Consider the following 17,372-nt stretch of genomic DNA (forward strand, 5'->3'; position numbering starts at 1 on the left):
TGAAAACTGCTACTTATTTCATATTATACAATTGTCCTGTAATGCACCCAAGGGCCCTGTTTCTTAATATATAGATAAGCAGCTCTCCTGTGTGCTGGAGAAAAAAAATGCTGATGTTAATTTGTTCTTTTCCAAAAATTTTCCTGGTTATGAATATTTAGGATATTATACTCACACTAGTATGCAGCAGGATATCAAGCTTCGCTATGGCACTTGCTGTACCTGTGACACTAAAGACTACTGAGGAGGGTGGGAATGAAAGATTTGATTACGCGGTGTCAGCTATGCAAGGATACCGTCAAAATATGGAGGATGCTGTGAGTAACCTACCAGCCTTTGTGTAGGATCATTGGGTGCATAGTTATATGAAATACACATGATTGACTTGCTAGTTGCTATAAGTTGCTGTTAAACAATTGAAGCCTCATGATAACCTTCTTTCTCTGCAGCATGCAATTGTCTTAAATCTTGATGCTGCAACTGGCACATCATTCTTTGGTGTTTATGATGGCCATGGAGGTATGATCTTCACTCTAATCCTCTTAAACAAGTTTCAAATGCATGATGCCAAAAGACAGGCCAGATGTTTAGCTACTTGTGTCCATTGCGTTCTTACTATGCATTCATGAGTACTGTTGACTCGTTTTTTTGTTTTAGCAATAGGTACCATTTACCATGATATTTGGTTTATTGGAAATTCTGTTTCAGGACCTGCTGTTTCAAAGTATTGTGCGAGACACTTACACACAGAGCTTCTCAGACACGAAAGTTTCCGTGATAATCTCCAAACTGCAATTGAGGGAACGTTCTTAAGGTTTTCAGCCTTTTGTAGCTCACTGAATTCATGAATTATATATTTTTAGATGGCATAAATTATTTCCCTCCATTACTATAGTGTCGATGACAAAGGGCCAACATTGCCTATTCTTTGTTCATAGTTGTTGATAGATGAACTTTTGCTGCACGTGCAAATAAGAAATATGTAAGCATTGCTCCTACTCTGCTGCTGTAGGATGGATGAGATGATGAAAGACAGGAGTGCAGGGTGGGAACTATCTGGGTATGGTGGTAATGACAATTGGAAAGCATACAAAAAGGCTCTGCGCTGGAGTCTACTTCTACCCTTCTTCTGTCAGGTTCTTACTCAACTATTTTATCTATAAAATCTAGCATATGAAAGCTTGTAACTTGTAACATTTCACTTCATCCTCAATTTTTTTCCAGAAACCTGACTATCCGGGGCCAGAAAATGATGGATGTACTGCGTGTGTGGTTCTCATGAGAGGCAACCAAATCATTGTGGGAAATGCTGGTGATTCTCGCTGTGTACTCTCAAGGAATAATGTGGTCCGTTGACTCATTCTTTTGTCAAGCATATGTCTGATACCAAATCAGCCTGATATTTTGTACCACTAAATGTATTCTAATGGTGCCTAATACTCTGTTTATTTCCATTATACGCAAAGGCGGTTACTCTATCCACAGACTTTAAACCAAGCCTTGACGCCGAAAGAGCAAGAATAGTAGCTGCAGGACATGAGGTGACTTTTAGTGAGAGAGGAAATATGCATCGTATTGATGATGGAATTGCAGTTTCAAGATCACTTGGTACAGTTCTGCCTGACTTTTTAGTCCTTTGTGGGATTCTACAATTGGTTGTGTTATCAGTGTTTTACCTCCTTGCATTTTAGGTGACCTGCTGTACAAGGATAAACATGATTTAGATCCCCAACAACAAGCAATTACTGCCTTTCCTGAAGTTCGCACTGTAAGTATTACTATATTCTGTCACCATAATGTGATTTTATCCAGCTGGGTAACCTCTGATGGAAAATTGCACCTCATTTTAGGAACAGATAACTCAAGATGACCAGTTTCTTATCATAGCATGTGATGGAATCTGGTAAGTGTTCAGCTAAAAGACACTGGTGCGCTGTTTTACGGCCTGTTTTATTTTGTTTGCTTTGAGATGTCCTTGATTCCGTGAAAAATATAAGAAGTTAAAATGATAGTTATCTTCCACACATTTGTCTCTTCTAAGTTCTTTATATTAGTGTTCAAATTGTCCACAAGGGGTGGGATTTGTAGGTTTTGGTTCAGTTAAGTTTTATTTGCTTTGGACTGAGCCACTTTACCACAATGCTATTTTGTATGGTTTCTTGAATTTCTGGATATAAGTTCTTTCCTGAGTTTGATGTGATGTGTCCAGAGGGGTAAGAGTTACAGGATGGTGCAATAATATCTGCCAGTCCTCTGTTTGCTTATATGTTTGTAGTGTCTAGTGTCCAGATAATTGTGCAAGTTAATCTGCTGAAAGTTATCATGAGATTTGTTTGGTTTATTTTGGAATAACTTTTAAGAACACGAATTTTACCATAGGTCTGGAACTCTGGATAACATCAGTACTTAATGAAACATAATGGTGAAGTTGTGACAAGGATTCTGAACAACCTGAGTAGTACTCGCTGATGTAAATAGTTTTTATGTTGTTTGCCCTAAAATTCACACAGCTCTTCCATGTCCTTTTTTTGTAGGGATTGCCTCTCAAGCCAGCAAGCAGTTGATTTTATAAGGATATACTTAAATTCTGTGAGTATTCTCCCCCCCCTTGAGCATCTGCTCGTTTGACAATGATGCAATATATGGGAACATTTTTGCTATTAGATCCTTTAAAAAGGTTTGGATGCACAATACGCTTATTCATTGAGAAATATATACAATACATGCAAAACCATCTGTGTAGTAGTCAAAATTTATTAAAGAATTTTTATATGCATGGGAAGTTGGTGTGCTTGACTGCTTGCCTTTTTTTGGCTACCACATGACTGATCGGCATTTACAGTCTGCACTCAGATAGTATACATGGTTTGCATCTTCATCTCTTTTCACTATTGCCCCCTAACAAATGTTGTTGTCCAGGACGTAGGGCTGGCGTTCATCTGCGAGGCCCTCCTTGGACACTGCCTGTCACACCCTAGAGGGAGGGACAACATGACTGTCGTACTGGTTCGGTTCAAGACGCCAGGCGCTTGCCAAGTTAGGCTGCCACGGCCGATCAACCAAGCTGCTGCCGCCCGAGCTGCTGCGGAACAGGAACGAGCTGCTGCGGAACAGGAACGAGCTGCTGCGGAACAAGAACAAGCTGCTGAGGAACAAGAACGAGCTGCTACGGAACAGGCTGCTGCCACTCGAGCTGCTAGTACTTCCGCACCATCCAGCCCCAGCTTCCGCAGACCCAAGACCGAGGAGAGCCCCAAGAGCTCCAAGAGCTCAGAGCTTTGAGTTCGTTTTCTCATGATGAAAACATGAACCTGCTTACCCTGGTTCTTTCATGTGGTGCATCTTATCCCCCACAGAGTTTGGATTCGTTTTGTCAGGACAAGATGAACTTGATTTTGTTTTGCGTAGTATGATTTCCTATGAGAATAGCTTGTCGGTCTAGGCACTGACGATGGAATTTTTGCCTGTGAGCCATATATGTTTAGGTTATCACAGCAATATTCTAGTTTTCTACGGCCTGGAGGATGCTTAATGTCCTAGTATTGTTTTTTGAATGGATATTGCGATCAGAATTTCTATATGCATTTTGTGTGTCTTTGATCTTTCATGCCTGGATTTAAGCTTGTATATGTATCCCTTAAGATCGAATGTTCCAACTACATCTGAGGGAGGTTACAATGCATATTTGTTTCAAAATTTGTTCTTGAAATCTTGATTGGAACTTGCCAGTGCACCTTATTAGGCACTCTAAATTACTGTGATCTGGCACTACAAATCATGGAGTTTGTAGGATCACTAGATCAACCCAGCAAGTATAGAAGTAGGATCCGATGCTGAAAACCCTTGTTTGTACAATTGTGCCCATTGCATTCGCCGGCCTTGTCGCCTTGAGGATTGAAATTCTAAGGTCAAGCCGAACCCCACAGTCACTCATTTGCAATTTTGTGCACCCCAAGCTTTGCTTGTCGAGCTCTGGTCTCCGGGAAGCTCCTCCCATCGCTCGCGCGGTGGAACTGTACCAGGGTTCTGCGTGAGCTGAACCGTGTGCCCCTACGCAACACCTGGGCGATGGGGCTGTCGCTCTTCATGACTTCATCTGCAGCTCGGCTGCTTCCTACCCCTATTCTGTGCTGGATCAGTGGGTCTTCGTACACAATGCTAAGGCCTTGTTTAGTTCACCCCAAAATTCAAAAACTTTTCAAGATTTCCAATCACATCGAATTTTGTGGCACATGCATGAAGCACTAAATATAGACGAAAACAAAAACTAATTATACTGTAAATCACGAGATGAATCTTTTGAGCCTAGTTAGTCTATGATTGGGTAATGTTTGTCAAATAAAAACGAAAATTCTACAGTACCGAAATCCAAAATCTTTTTGGAACTAAAAAAGGCCTAAATCTGCGCTTCGCCGGGTCTGATCTCAGGCCACCCTGAGCTGTCTGCCTCCAATCTCCAGGTAGGTGAGCCTGCGTTTACCGCCGTCCTCGCTCGTTGAACCCCAGAAGGCAGAGGACGATTTGCCGCGCCATTGCTGTTTGTTCCTCAAAGTGCCCGCGGGCGCGTAACCGAACCGATGCGACCGTTCGCCCGTTTCAAATATAAGTGAGCCGGTCCATATACAGCCCATCCAGCAGACGGTATCACGATCCGGCGCGCATTCCTCGTTCAGCCCACTAGGCCCACCTATCCCATGGGAGTGAGTCACTCGGGTCCATTCTATAAAACCTCTGCCCCGGGGGCTAGGGTTTCCTCCCAGCCGTCATCCCTTCGCGTCCGCCTCAGCCCGCCGCCAGCAGAGGTAAGGTAAGCCAGACGCCCCCGCCGCCGCGGCCCTCCTCCTCCCGCCCCAATCTCTTCCCGGTCCGGCCGTCGTACTCTTAGCCTTCCGAATCGGATGCACTTGTTTGTTGGGTAGCCGACTTGGTCGGTTCGTGGAAGAGCCCGGATCTGCTCTGTACGCGCTTGTTCTCGAGAGGTCTTTCGGCGGGAGCTGTCTCGCGAGGTGTAGCTCGCGAGTGAAGGTCTCTTCGCCTTGTAGATTTAGTGTGTCTGCTCGTATCGGTAGATTTTGTTCTTGCCATGGTTCATTTGGTCATGATGATGATTTAGTAATGGTGTTTCTATGATTCTAGTTTTGGTGTTAACGCTAGATAGAGAACTGGTCTTTCGGCTAACGCTAGCTAATCAATGACTATTCATGTATATGACAAAATACTTCAATGGTTCACTACAATTTTCATGATTTTCTGTCGTCTCCTTTGATTCGTCACCCTTTTGACATAATGGTCTTTCTTTATCTCTTTCCAGGTCAGGAGAGAGTTTCAAGAAGCTGACATGGCTCCTAAAGGTACACACCTAACATTGCATATTTCTGTTGGTGCCATGTATTTGATCAGGAAATGCCCTGTGCCAACCTTGAAATTGCCACAAGCTGAGTGCTCAGAGTCATGTATTTCTTGTTTCTTTTGCTTGGGTCTGTTTGGTTCCCCTTGCTAAATTTTAGCAAGCTAAAATTATTTTAGCTACTCTTAGATGACTAATTGAACTAAATTATTTTAGCTACTTTTAGTCAACGTGTTTGGAACTTTAGCTACTAAAGTGACTAAAGTTTAGTTAGCTAAAATTTAGTCGGTGGAACCAAACAGGGCCCTTGTGTGTCGCCATTGTTGAATTGTAGGTATTTGTTGGTATTCGTTTGTTTAGTACTCAGACTTAACCACTACCTGTTTGTTTTACTCATGCCTCCTGAATTGTCTCCTTAATACAGATAGGATCTCTAATGCAATGATATCAATACTGTGCACAAAGCTTTTCTATTTCTGCGCACAATTGCCATGCTGAAATTCATGAGCCTGTATGCATGACTGTATTGTATAGAATTAGCAGCTTTTCTATTTCTATTTGATAGGCTTGCTGTACTATGCATGACCTGACTATTTATCTGACTGTGTGGTTTGATTAGCTGCTCCGGCCAAGAAGGGTGATGCCAAGACCCAGGCCTTGAAGGTTGCCAAGGCTGTGAAGTCTGGGTCTGTCAAGAAGAAGACCAAGAAGATCCGCACGTCCGTGACATTTCACCGCCCCAAGACCCTGAAGAAGGCTAGGGACCCGAAGTACCCAAGAATCAGCACTACCGGAAGGAACAAGCTCGATCAATACCAAATCCTCAAGTACCCCCTCACCACAGAATCAGCAATGAAGAAGATTGAAGATAACAACACTCTGGTGTTCATTGTTGACCTCAAGGCAGACAAGAAGAAGATCAAGGCTGCTGTCAAGAAGATGTATGACATTCAGGCAAAGAAGGTCAACACCCTGATCAGGTGAGCACTTGCTCCAGTTTTAATTTTTCTGCATAATTTTTTATGCTGTGCAACCTTTTTGAGTGCATATTCTTATTGTTTTTGTGCAGGCCCGATGGGAAGAAGAAGGCTTACGTGAAGCTGACGCCCGACTACGATGCTCTTGATGTGGCCAACAAAATCGGCATCATCTAAGTTACTGCATTAGGCATCTGTGTCCTAGTTCTTTGTGAAACCAGAGTTTTTGTAGCTATGGCTCTCAGTGGCTCCATTACCATGTCTTGATGCAGACTTATGAATTTGATATCATCCAAGTGACCGGTTGAGCTAGTTTGAGCTCTGCACTAAGTTATACTTGGATACTATCTGTTTTTCTTTATGTCACCAGTAATATTGTTTGTCATATTGGGTTTGTCTTGCAACTAATCCTTGCTCTGAGCCTCCGACCAAGTAGCTGTTTTGCGTATAATGTCATCTGTTGCTGGAACTGGAACCTGCATGCTGTGAGGTCCTAATGCCAAATAGGCCATCACTGTTTAATTGCTGTCAAATTGAAAAGTTTAAACAGGCCAGCGTCCACGCTTCTCGCTCACACCGTGAAGAGCCGTGTTATTTTGCAAATAATTGACGTTTATATGTATTTTAGTTTATTGTATTTCCAGTTACAGATGAGATAATAACTTCGATGCACTTTAATTGAGAAAAGGGAAATATTGCCATTTGGGCTAATGGCGCAAATACGCTGGACTTGGCTAGACTCGGCTCTACTGTTTTACACCCCCACTCCTAGAGTTCCTCAAAAAAATGAAAAAAAATCCACTCCATTAGATCAGGGCCTTGTTTAGTTTCTAAAATATTTTGCAATTTTTTATATTTCTCGTCATATTGAATCTTGCGGTATATACATAGAGCACTAAATATAAATAAAATAAATAACTAATTATATAATTTATTTAATTACATAATTTATCTATAATTTACGAGACAAATATTTTAAACCTAATTAGTCTAGGATTATATAGTATTTATTAAATACAAACAAAAATGTTATTATTCTTATTTTGCAAAAAAAATTTAAAGTAAAACCCCAGGTCCGTCCATTCAAAATTGGAGACACAATCCTCATTTATTTTCCTGAAAGGCCGATAAACATTTTTTTCAGAGAAAACTAAAAACGGTGCCCAATCGAACGGCAACAGGTGCATCGAGTCGAGTCGCTTTCAGTTTCAGGCCAACGGCCAACCCAACCCCCCAAGAGATACATAATTACAGATACAGGAGCTGCCGCAGCCCCGGATTCTACCCACCCACCCAGTGTTCCCCGGTGTCCGGGGAGATCCATGATCCCATCCTTTTCCCTCCACATGCTCGGCGCCTCCCTTGACACGTCACTACCGCCCCAGCGCAGCCGCGGACGCCTGGCCCCGCCACCGCCACCGTAATGGACCACGACCACCTCAAGGACCGCCTCCTCCTCCCGTCCTCCCGCGCCGCCGCGACGAACGGGCCCCACCACCACCGCCGCGCCACGCCCGCGCCGGGCAGTACTGGCGCCGGAGGCCCACCATGTGGCGGCGGAGGAGCAGGCGGCGTGTCCATCGACGTCAACGGCCTGAAGCGGCGCGGCGGCGGGAGGCGCTCGTGGGTGCGCGTGGACGCGGCGACGGGCGCCGCGGAGGCGGTCGAGGTCGCCAAGCCGGCGCTGATGCGGCGCCTGGACCTGCCCGCGCGGGACCTCCGCCTCCTCGACCCGCTCTTCGTCTACCCGTCCGCCATCCTCGGCCGCGAGCGCGCCGTTGTCTGCAACCTCGAGCGCCTGCGGTGCATCATCACCGCCGACGAGGCGCTCGTCCTGCGCGAACCCGACGCCGCTGGGGGCGCCGCGGCGGAGGAGGCCGTGCGGAGGTACGTCGACGAGCTGCAGCGGCGCCTCGTCGACCGCGCCGACGACCTGCCTTTCGAGTTCATCGCGCTGGAGGTCGCGCTCGAGGCCGCCTGCTCCTTCCTGGACTCGCAGGTGCCACTCCCATTATCTGGACGGATCGGTTTCTTTTTGGGTCCTAGTGGAGAACTCCGATTCGCATTGCCTCCTCCACGTCTCTGCTAATGGTATTAGTTGTTCTACAGTCTCGTGTGCACACTGCACGGTGAGCTTGATTGGCTTTGTAATCTCGAAGTGGGCTGTGACCAGTCGCGCCTACTTAGTACTTTGAACCTACTTGTGTATGCGTGATACTGTAACTGTAAGCAGCGTCAGAATGTAAGTCTGCTATCATGTCCGGTTTTCTACTTCCCGTCCACATTGTTCATCGAAGATGGGATTTCCTTTCAGCTTTATTGTATTTTATAGGTGGCATCGTGGAGTGATAGGATTGTAGGAAGGTATCTGGGGGTGAATTAATCTCTGCACTTGATTACTAGCTTCCTTTGAAATTAGCTTTGTCAATTATCAAATAGGTTTTTCAGTGGTGAAGTAACCGCTGTTAGTTTCAATGTTTCTTGATTTGTTGTTCATTTGTGTGATTCCAGTTCCAGCATCTCAGATTGCTTACCATATTTATAGTGAACTTACCCGGTTACCCATGCTGCATTATCAGCTTCTGTACTTTTAATTATGATTAATGTTACTGATAATGATTTGGTGAATTGTCAGTAAAATAAAGTGTTTGCACATTTTTTCAGGCTATTGAATTAGAGGCTGAAGCTTACCCCTTACTGGATGAGCTGACAGCCAAAATTAGTACCCTCAACTTGGAACGAGTCCGGCGCCTAAAGAGCAAGCTGGTTGCATTGACAAGGAGAGTTCAGAAGGTAAAAGGATGGTCATAATGATGCTTTTGCTTGCTGTGATCCCTTAACAACTTTTTTTTTTTCAATATTCCAATCCATCTTTTCACTTAAGGTCAGAGACGAGATAGAGCAGCTGATGGATGACGATGGTGATATGGCTGAAATGTATCTCACTGAGAAGAAGATGAGGATGGAAGCATCAATGTTAGATGACGAGGACCTTCAGGGAATTGACAATAGTCATAATGGGTTGGGTTCATCTCTGTCGGCTCCAGTTTCACCAGTTTCGACACCCCCTGCAACTCGGAGGCTTGAGAAGGAATTCAGTTTTGCCAGAAGCAGGCACAGCAGCTTCAAGAGCTCAGATAGCAGCCAGTACAATATAGAAGAACTGGAAATGTTGTTGGAGGCCTACTTTGTTGTTATCGACTACACCCTCAGCAAGTTGACTTCGGTATAATTCTGAATTCTGTATATGTTAGCATTGTTTCTATTTTACAGATTATTGTGACTGACAGTTTTGCTGCTCACATTTTTTCAGCTAAAGGAGTATATTGATGATACAGAAGATTTCATCAACATACAGCTGGTAATTGACCCTCAAAATCAATTAAATTCCCATTATGTAGATGCAGGAATTTGCTTGTTGTGCAGCGAAGCTGCAAAGTTAGGAGTTGTCTATAGCTACTCCTGAACAACTGTGTGAAAGCACGTAGATGATTATTCATCTCTTAATGTTTAGTTGGCATGGAAGATTGGATAACATAACTAAACAAGATTGAATGCTGCCGTTTGTTTTTGAGAATAGCATGATAAGTTAGCATGGAAATGTTAGGCACACTACTTAGCAAGGTTGAATGCTCCTTTTTGTTTTGAGAATGACATGTTAAGTTAGCTTGGAAATGTTAGGCACACTACTTAGTGAGGTTGAATGATCCTTTGGATTTGTGAGTATATAGCATGGGCACAATGCAAGTTTTGGTGATATGATGTGACTTTGAGCCTAAAATGGGGACAGTAGCATGAGCCTCAGTTGAGCTGCAGCATTGTGCAAGTGCAAACGAGCTTAATGTTGGCATAGAGAGGCTTTAGGTGCCTAGGTGGCTGCTGGCCTTCAACTGAAAATATCTTCCATGTTGCTGTATTCATATGGATTTTCAGATTTCTGTGTGGCAAAAATCTTCCCTTTTTTACCAACTTTGTGAAGTTGACAGCCAGTAGCCATTGTTTTTTCACAGTATACATTTAAACCTACTCCCACCATTTCTAGCTATGTATCTGGACATAATGTATATCTAGGTGCTTGGCCAAAACTATATACCTAGAAAAAGAATGACTTACAATTTAGAATGGAGGGAATAGTGGCCATTAGGACCAACTCATATGATGGCATTCGGGTACTAGTTTTGACTGCAAAATCCAATTCCAATGCAGTGGACTTTATAATTGGGATGGGGCATATAGAAGTAATGACTTGAAAAGCTTGCCTTTGCTAAACATTAAACGCATCTGGAACCCTGCAATGACTTTGTACAGAATAACATACTAATCTTGGTTAACAAGCAGTAACAGTGAGTGGTGCTGGCCAACACATTTCAATCATTTTTCCTTCCATAGGTTAGGGGGTGTTTGGTTTCCTCCGGTAAACTTTACCGCCCGTCACATCGAATGTTCGGACACATGTATAAAGTATTAAATATAGACTATTTATAAAACTAAAAATACAGCTAGAGAGTAATTTGCGAGACGAATCTTTTAAGTCTAATTAGTCTATGATTGGACAATAATTTTCAAATAAGATAAAAATGCTACCGTATTTGTTAAATTTTACCAACCCAAACACCCAACCAAACAGCCCTTAGATAGTTGGAAAGATCCGATGACACATTTCCGTGAACGAGGGAGATGCACTTTCTCTGGCCTATTTATGTTACGACTTGTGCCCACCAACACCAATCCTTTATAAAAGAAAGATGCTCACAAATGCCGCTGTTGCAGGATAACGTCCGGAACCAACTGATCCAATTCGAGCTGCTCCTGACCACGGCCACATTCGTGGTGGCCATCTTCGGGGTGGTATCGGGGGTTTTCGGCATGAACTTCGAGGTCCCTCTTTTCTCGGTGCCCCACGCGTTCGAGTGGACCCTCGCCATAACGGGGGTCTGCGCCGCCGTCGTCTTCTGCTGCTTCCTCTGGTACTTCAAGAAGAGGAGGTTTTTCCCACTGTAGGTGAAAGCAGCGTATGGAAGTTGGTTACGGCAAATTGTACATGCATTTTTCTCGAAAATGCGCTGTCTTTATCTGTACACGTGAGCTTTTCTCCTTTTAAGCTTGCGGCGGCTCAGCCTCTGATCGTGTAGCTTCACCGGTCTACTGTACACTTTTATTATTGCTGTTGCTTGGTGTACTGCATGTGACACTGTTCCGCCCTGGTCCATGGAAGAGGGAAAAGAGCCCGTTCTGATCAGTGCTGTTCTCTCAGGGCGTGTTGTTGGTGAGCACAGTAGTACACGAAGCCAGTGGTACCCTGAGCTTTGCCTTCACGTGATCAGGACAAGAGAGGGCGCAATACCGACGCGTGATTGCAGGCACTCGCAGCTGTACACTTGAGCGGCAACTGCAAACCGTGAGTTTGCACTTGCGTCTCCAGTGTATAAACAAAACAAATTGGTCCTGAAGCTGCCCTTGCTCCCTGCTAACCACAAGGAATGCGTGCACAGGCTGGAGCGGACACACATAGCACATTTCCATTGGTGATTTGTGCGTTTCGGGAGGGACCAGCACGTAGTATTTTCGTGGCGATCGATGGATGACTGTCGTTTCGGATAATTTCTTCCCGGAGAAAGCGATCGCTGCTTGTGCTCGCTGATACCCTTACCTCTGTTCAGTCGTTCTCAGATTTGCTTACACGTGGAAAAATGGCAGCGGATAGTAGACCACACAAGCAGACGGTTTCCGTTTGTACCGGGGTCCACTGCCGCGGAGGTGAGCTCCTCGGTGCATGAACACCCGGGCCTTGTTTAGTTCCGAAAAATGAAAACTGTTCGGTACCGTAGCACTTTCGTTTGTTTGTGACAAATATTATCTAATCATAGACTAACTAAGATTAAAAGATTCGTCTCGTGATTTACAGCTAAACTGTGTAATTAGTTTTTATTTTCGTCTATATTTAATGTTTCATACATGTGCCACAAGATTCGATGTGACGGAGAATCTTGAAAACTTTTTGATTTTGAGGGTGAACTAAACAAGGCCCCGGTGCACCCCCCACCCAGCAGTCCTGGCTGATCCATCGGGTCAAACTGCGCAGTAAAAACTCCCAAGTGGTCCAATCGGTGCTTGGCACCAAGTTCAGACAGGATCCAGTCTTTATTCATTACTCGCGTCTTGTTTGGTTCCGTTCGCGAAAATAAAAGTTTTTTTTAATATGGCAGCACATTTTTTATTATAGCAATTAGTATTTAGTCATGGACTAATTAGACTTCAAAAATTCATCTCGCGAAATACATATAAATTGTATAATTATTTATGTTTTAATCTATATTTAATGCTTTATGTATGTGTTTAAACATTCGATGTGATGAGGCGAAAAGTTTTTGAGTGGGAACTAAGGGAGTGTTTAGGACTGCTCTACAAACTCCACTGTGGAGCAGCTCCACAAAAAACTGGAGTTTGTGAAGTACCTCTTTAGGTGCTCTCACAACTCCACCCTTTTTTCCTCGAACTGAGTGCGTGGAGGTGAAACCGTTTGGCTAAAAAACGTAGACTGAAGCTGAAAAACAGGGAGCAGAGCAGTTCCAAACACCCTCTAAACAGGGCTTGACGGTGAAAACCTCATCAATGTCTAGGTCGACTAATTAATCGTGCTGTTGTTGACCACGTGAAAAGAAAATAAAAGAAGGAACGCCACTCTATTTTTATCTTATTTATCAAACTATTTTAAATTTGATCAACATTTTCATAGAAAATATTTACTCCATGAATCAAATTTCATGATAACTCTAATAACACTTACTCCCTTGGTCCCGTAAAAAATATTATTCCCATTTCTCGAGAAGTCAAACATTTTTTTACTTGATCAAATATATAAAATGTTGATATCTATGGTATATAATTACTATCATTAGAGAGCTCGCTGAATATATTTTTATAGTAAACTTATTTGCATACAAATATTGCTAATATTTTGTATAAAACTAGTTAAAGTTATGAAAGTTTGACCAACATGTTTCTTGTTGCAACACTTTATATGGGACAATGGAAGTATTTAGTAATATAGATATTAGTATTCCTTTTTTGAATAATGTAAATTTTGTTAAATCTAAGACTTAGGATAAAACAATGTCATTTTTTGGGAGGAGAAAGTACAGTGACTAATCTAGTCATTACAACCGTTGCAATTTGTCACATGTATATGGGCCAGCAAGTCATTTCTTAATTATTTTAAGACGCCAACAAGAACACAGTCTCTGCACAAATTACTGCTAAAAAAAATTGCTTCTGAGCAGCTGCAGCAAACAAAAACAAAAAAAAACCTGCAGCAAACAACTCTGCCGTCGCCTCATCTCCCCCTCTCTCTGTCTTTTCCCCAGAGTTGAGCAACACACGCGACGGCAGCACGAGCCACCCAAGTCAGAACTCAGAAGACACAAGTCACCACCGACCGAGAGGCGAGAGCTACCTCGCCAAGCCCAAATCTACTGCCGACCACTCCACTCCTCCACCCACCCACCAATACCAGCGGCAGTAAATTCCGAGCAGCCGCTCCCTCCTCGCTCCCCCACCCGCCTACTCCTCCTAGGGTTTCCTCTCGGCTCGCCGGCGTGCCGCATCGCTTCGCCATTGCCGCGGGTCCCGGCGCGGGGCGTTCCGCCGTTCGGGGCGGGCCCGAATCGAGCCTCGAGGGAGCTGTTCGTGCTGATTCCTGCGGGGTCCTGTGGTGTGGCTCGGACTCTGGGGCCGTCGAGTGGGAAAGGTTTTGACTCCCGTTGGGGTTTGGATCGAGGGCTCTAAGCTGTGTCTCCGCAATGCCGGGCTGGTCTGGCGGCCATTGCTAGGGTTTTCTGGTCGGATTTCGGTGGAAGAGCTGAGGTTTTGCTTCGGGTGCTGGAGGTGTCTGCAATCCGCCGCTTGCCTCGGCCGGAGCTCGGTGTTTCCGCAGCAATGCCTCGCCGATTTTAGCTCGCGGTTGGGGTACTCAAGGGCGGAGGGGCTGTCGGGAGGGGTGAGATTGCAAGGAGTCGGTGGCTCGGTCCAATGTCCGGGGCTAGCGCGAGGGGGCGGCTGTCGCCAGCGTCCGGCGGCGGCGGGGACTCCGAACCACGGTCCGCGGGTGGCAGGACGCGCTCGGTGTCTGCTACTCGCGGCCGGAAGCCCTCACCGAGGCCTGGGAGGGATGTGGCCGCGGCGGCAGGGGCAACGGAGGAGAAGAAACCGGCCGCCGTGCCTACATTGCTGCCCTCGCTCAGCGTGCCGGCGGGGATGCGTCGGCAGGAGCTGCTGCTGCGCTCGGGGCTGTCTCTTGACGCGTCCTGCTCCTCGGACGCGTCCACGGATTCGTTCTGCAGCCGGGCATCCACTGGCCGGATTGGGAGGCCGGCATTTGGGGCTAGGAAGAAGAAGACCCTCTCTCAGACTGATTACAAGCCTGTTTCCATGCTGGAAAGGGAGGGTGGATTAGCTTCCCAGATTGATGCTGCTGGTGTGAAGAGGAGGTGTGCATGGGTGACAGCAAATACTGGTGCGTGCTTCTGGTTTTGCTTGCATGATTTTAGCATTTGATTTAGGGTGGGTAACCTGTGATTGGTTTAGATAACAGTTTGTAGTGCTTTAATAGTTGTCCTGCTGCTAATAGAGAAGCTAAATTTTCGGTCTACAATGCACAACTAAAGGCCTATCTCTCAGTAAGATAGAATCCAGAATGCTAGTTGACTTAAGCTTGGGCTTTGCATAGTGGGCACTGGGAGCCATCAGCCATGTCAATTGTTTATGATAGGGGCACTGTAGTCTTCAGTTCTCCTACGAGCATTATTCTAAGATCACAAAATCGAAATGATAAGAATGCTGGTTCTGTATGTTTAAATTGGTATTTGACACTGAACCAGTTCATTCAGAGCAGGGGTTAGAACGATCTGGAGGTATAGATTCATGTTCTACAGTTGGGGATCAGAAAGTTTACCTAAAAATATTCAAAATGGGAGGTGCTAACCTCTAGTTTGATCATGAAAACCACTAAGGTTGAGTCTGCTAATTAGGGTTACAAATTTGGTCGAGGTGGAGGATATTTGTCACCCACTCACCCGTTTGCCCAATAATAGACATGTTGAAGTGAACTAGATGATTTCTTTATTTGTAGGTTGTGTTAGCTTAATCTGCCCCTCATTTATCACTCAAAAGTGATAGTTCATTCTGAAATCAAGTTTATCACTCAAAAGTGATAGTTCATTCTGAAATCAAGTTTACGACCTTATATGTTTGATTGCATATGAGACCCATGAGCATAACTAGGACTGTTACTGTTCACTGCGCATCATTTCTTCATGTTCATTGACAGAGCAATATAACTTCTATATTTTATTCTCCTTGTATGCATTGAATATTTATTATATTTTTTATATCGTTTACAAGTGCAGATCCCTGTTATGCTGCATTTCATGATGAAGAGTGGGGAGTTCCTGTTCACGATGACAAGTATGGAGAAACGACTGTTTATATATATTTCTTTCTCATGGCATCATCAACTATTAAATAATCAAATGCTTCACATAAATTGCAGAAAGTTATTTGAGCTGCTGGTGCTGTCAGGGGCATTGGCTGAACTGACATGGCCAGCAATTCTGAATAAGAGGGACATATTCAGGTACCTCTTTGCATTTCCTTCAGTTCCTGAACCTTTTACTGTGTTTGGGAATCCTAGTAATCTACTTGTATGGTTCACAGGGAAGTTTTCATGGATTTTGACCCAGTATTGGTCTCAAAATTAAGTGAGAAGAAGATTATTGCACCTGGAAGTCCTAGCAGCTCCTTGTTATCTGAACAGAAACTGCGTGGTGTTATTGAAAATGCACGCCAAATACTCAAGGTTAGCACTTCGCACTCTTGAACTTTTTGTTGGCGTGATAGAGTCTAGATACTGTTTTATTTAAAAATGATGATGTGGCTTGTAGGATAGCTTGAAATACAACCGCACATGTATTTACCTTGCCCTTGTTAAACAAGTAGGAGTATGCCTTTAGCTGAAGCCTTTCGTAGATAGTACTTGTTCTTGTCTGAATTAAGTGCATGTCATTGCAGATCATAGAGGAATTTGGATCATTTGATAAATACTGTTGGAGCTTTGTGAACCACAAACCTATATTGAGCCGATTCAGGTACTCCCGTCAAGTGCCTGTCAAAACATCGAAAGCAGATGCCATAAGCAAAGACTTGGTTCGAAGGGGTTTCCGCAGCGTCGGCCCAACAGTCGTTTATACCTTCATGCAAGTCTCTGGCATGACTAACGACCACCTTATCTCCTGCTACCGTTTTGCCGAATGCGCGGCCTCCTCTGACGGTACCGGTAAACTTACCGATGGAAACCTAGCAAACTCGAGTGATAGCAACCATGCCACGGCAGAGCAGAAGATGAACAGGACGAATGGGCTGGATTCAGACATTGAACTCTCCAGGACTATAGATGAGCTCAGCATTTCATAGCGGTTAGGAGGGGCGCTGAGGCGAGATGGTGTTAGCTTGTGTATTTTGTGTGCTGTAGCGTAGGTGTGATTCGGTGTCCTTTTTTTCTATAGTTTTACCACTCGTCAATGTAGGGTAGAACAATGTTAGTCTTGGGCGTGTCAGGACCATTGAACGACAGCAGTGTAATGATGTATATTCTTTTGTGATGCGAGTGCACCTGTTTCCCTGCATTTCAGCTGAGCTGGCTTTCGCCAGTGTCATCGATGCTGTTCATCTTATCCGCATCTGAGAAGTCTCGTTGCTTATGTCAAACTTGTATTTCACGAACATGAAGTACCGTATGCTTTTGTTCCCTAATCCCTCGTGTGCTTAATATCTGAACGACAAGCCTGTTGTTCCTGTTACGGAATCAAATGGAATGAAACTTGAAACAAGAAAGAGCAATAGTTAGAACAGCAAGCTCAGACTTCAGAGATCCTGTAACAAAAAAAGGGTAGTGTGTGCCTGTGTGCTGATTCAGATAGGTAGGATAACGTATCCAAATGAATAGCTGGAACAGCAAGGTCAGGGTATTATCTGAAAAGCTGAGTGCCGCTTCA

General features: G+C 44.4%; 4 protein-coding genes across 6 annotated transcripts; all 4 read left to right on the forward strand.

The window, feature by feature from the left end:
* On the forward strand, positions 192-3,605 carry LOC8075890 (probable protein phosphatase 2C 42). 2 transcript variants are annotated; one of them, XM_021462784.1, is made up of 10 exons: positions 192-317; positions 450-519; positions 709-814; positions 1,013-1,136; positions 1,225-1,347; positions 1,467-1,608; positions 1,692-1,768; positions 1,851-1,903; positions 2,535-2,589; positions 2,920-3,605. In XM_021462784.1, exons 1-10 carry the CDS (start codon positions 207-209, stop codon positions 3,280-3,282), a joined length of 1,224 nt encoding a protein of 407 aa, XP_021318459.1. In that variant the 5' UTR covers positions 192-206; the 3' UTR covers positions 3,283-3,605. The 2 variants fall into 2 exon arrangements, with proteins under 2 accessions (XP_021318459.1, XP_021318460.1); XM_021462785.1 differs by having other exon boundaries at positions 1,857-1,903.
* Positions 4,669-6,732, forward strand: LOC110436529 (60S ribosomal protein L23a-like). Of its 2 annotated transcripts, none has more exons than XM_021463717.1 (4): positions 4,669-4,807; positions 5,312-5,351; positions 5,967-6,327; positions 6,417-6,732. In XM_021463717.1, the coding sequence occupies exons 2-4, from the start codon at positions 5,339-5,341 to the stop codon at positions 6,499-6,501; spliced, it is 459 nt and encodes a 152-aa protein (XP_021319392.1). In that variant the 5' UTR covers positions 4,669-4,807; positions 5,312-5,338; the 3' UTR covers positions 6,502-6,732. The 2 variants fall into 2 exon arrangements, with proteins under 2 accessions (XP_021319392.1, XP_021319391.1); XM_021463716.1 differs by having other exon boundaries at positions 4,680-4,802.
* Positions 7,594-11,563, forward strand: LOC8075891 (magnesium transporter MRS2-C). Its single transcript, XM_002446702.2, has 5 exons — positions 7,594-8,323; positions 8,989-9,117; positions 9,209-9,550; positions 9,638-9,685; positions 11,095-11,563. Exons 1-5 carry the CDS (start codon positions 7,748-7,750, stop codon positions 11,323-11,325), a joined length of 1,326 nt encoding a protein of 441 aa, XP_002446747.1. The 5' UTR covers positions 7,594-7,747; the 3' UTR covers positions 11,326-11,563.
* Positions 13,685-17,046, forward strand: LOC8075892 (probable GMP synthase [glutamine-hydrolyzing]). The gene is made up of 5 exons (XM_002446703.2): positions 13,685-14,836; positions 15,729-15,786; positions 15,872-15,955; positions 16,036-16,177; positions 16,390-17,046. The coding sequence occupies exons 1-5, from the start codon at positions 14,353-14,355 to the stop codon at positions 16,789-16,791; spliced, it is 1,170 nt and encodes a 389-aa protein (XP_002446748.1). The 5' UTR covers positions 13,685-14,352; the 3' UTR covers positions 16,792-17,046.

The sequence above is a fragment of the Sorghum bicolor genome, chromosome 6 (assembly GCF_000003195.3).
Source record: "Sorghum bicolor cultivar BTx623 chromosome 6, Sorghum_bicolor_NCBIv3, whole genome shotgun sequence".
Classification (NCBI taxonomy): Eukaryota; Viridiplantae; Streptophyta; class Magnoliopsida; order Poales; family Poaceae; genus Sorghum; species Sorghum bicolor.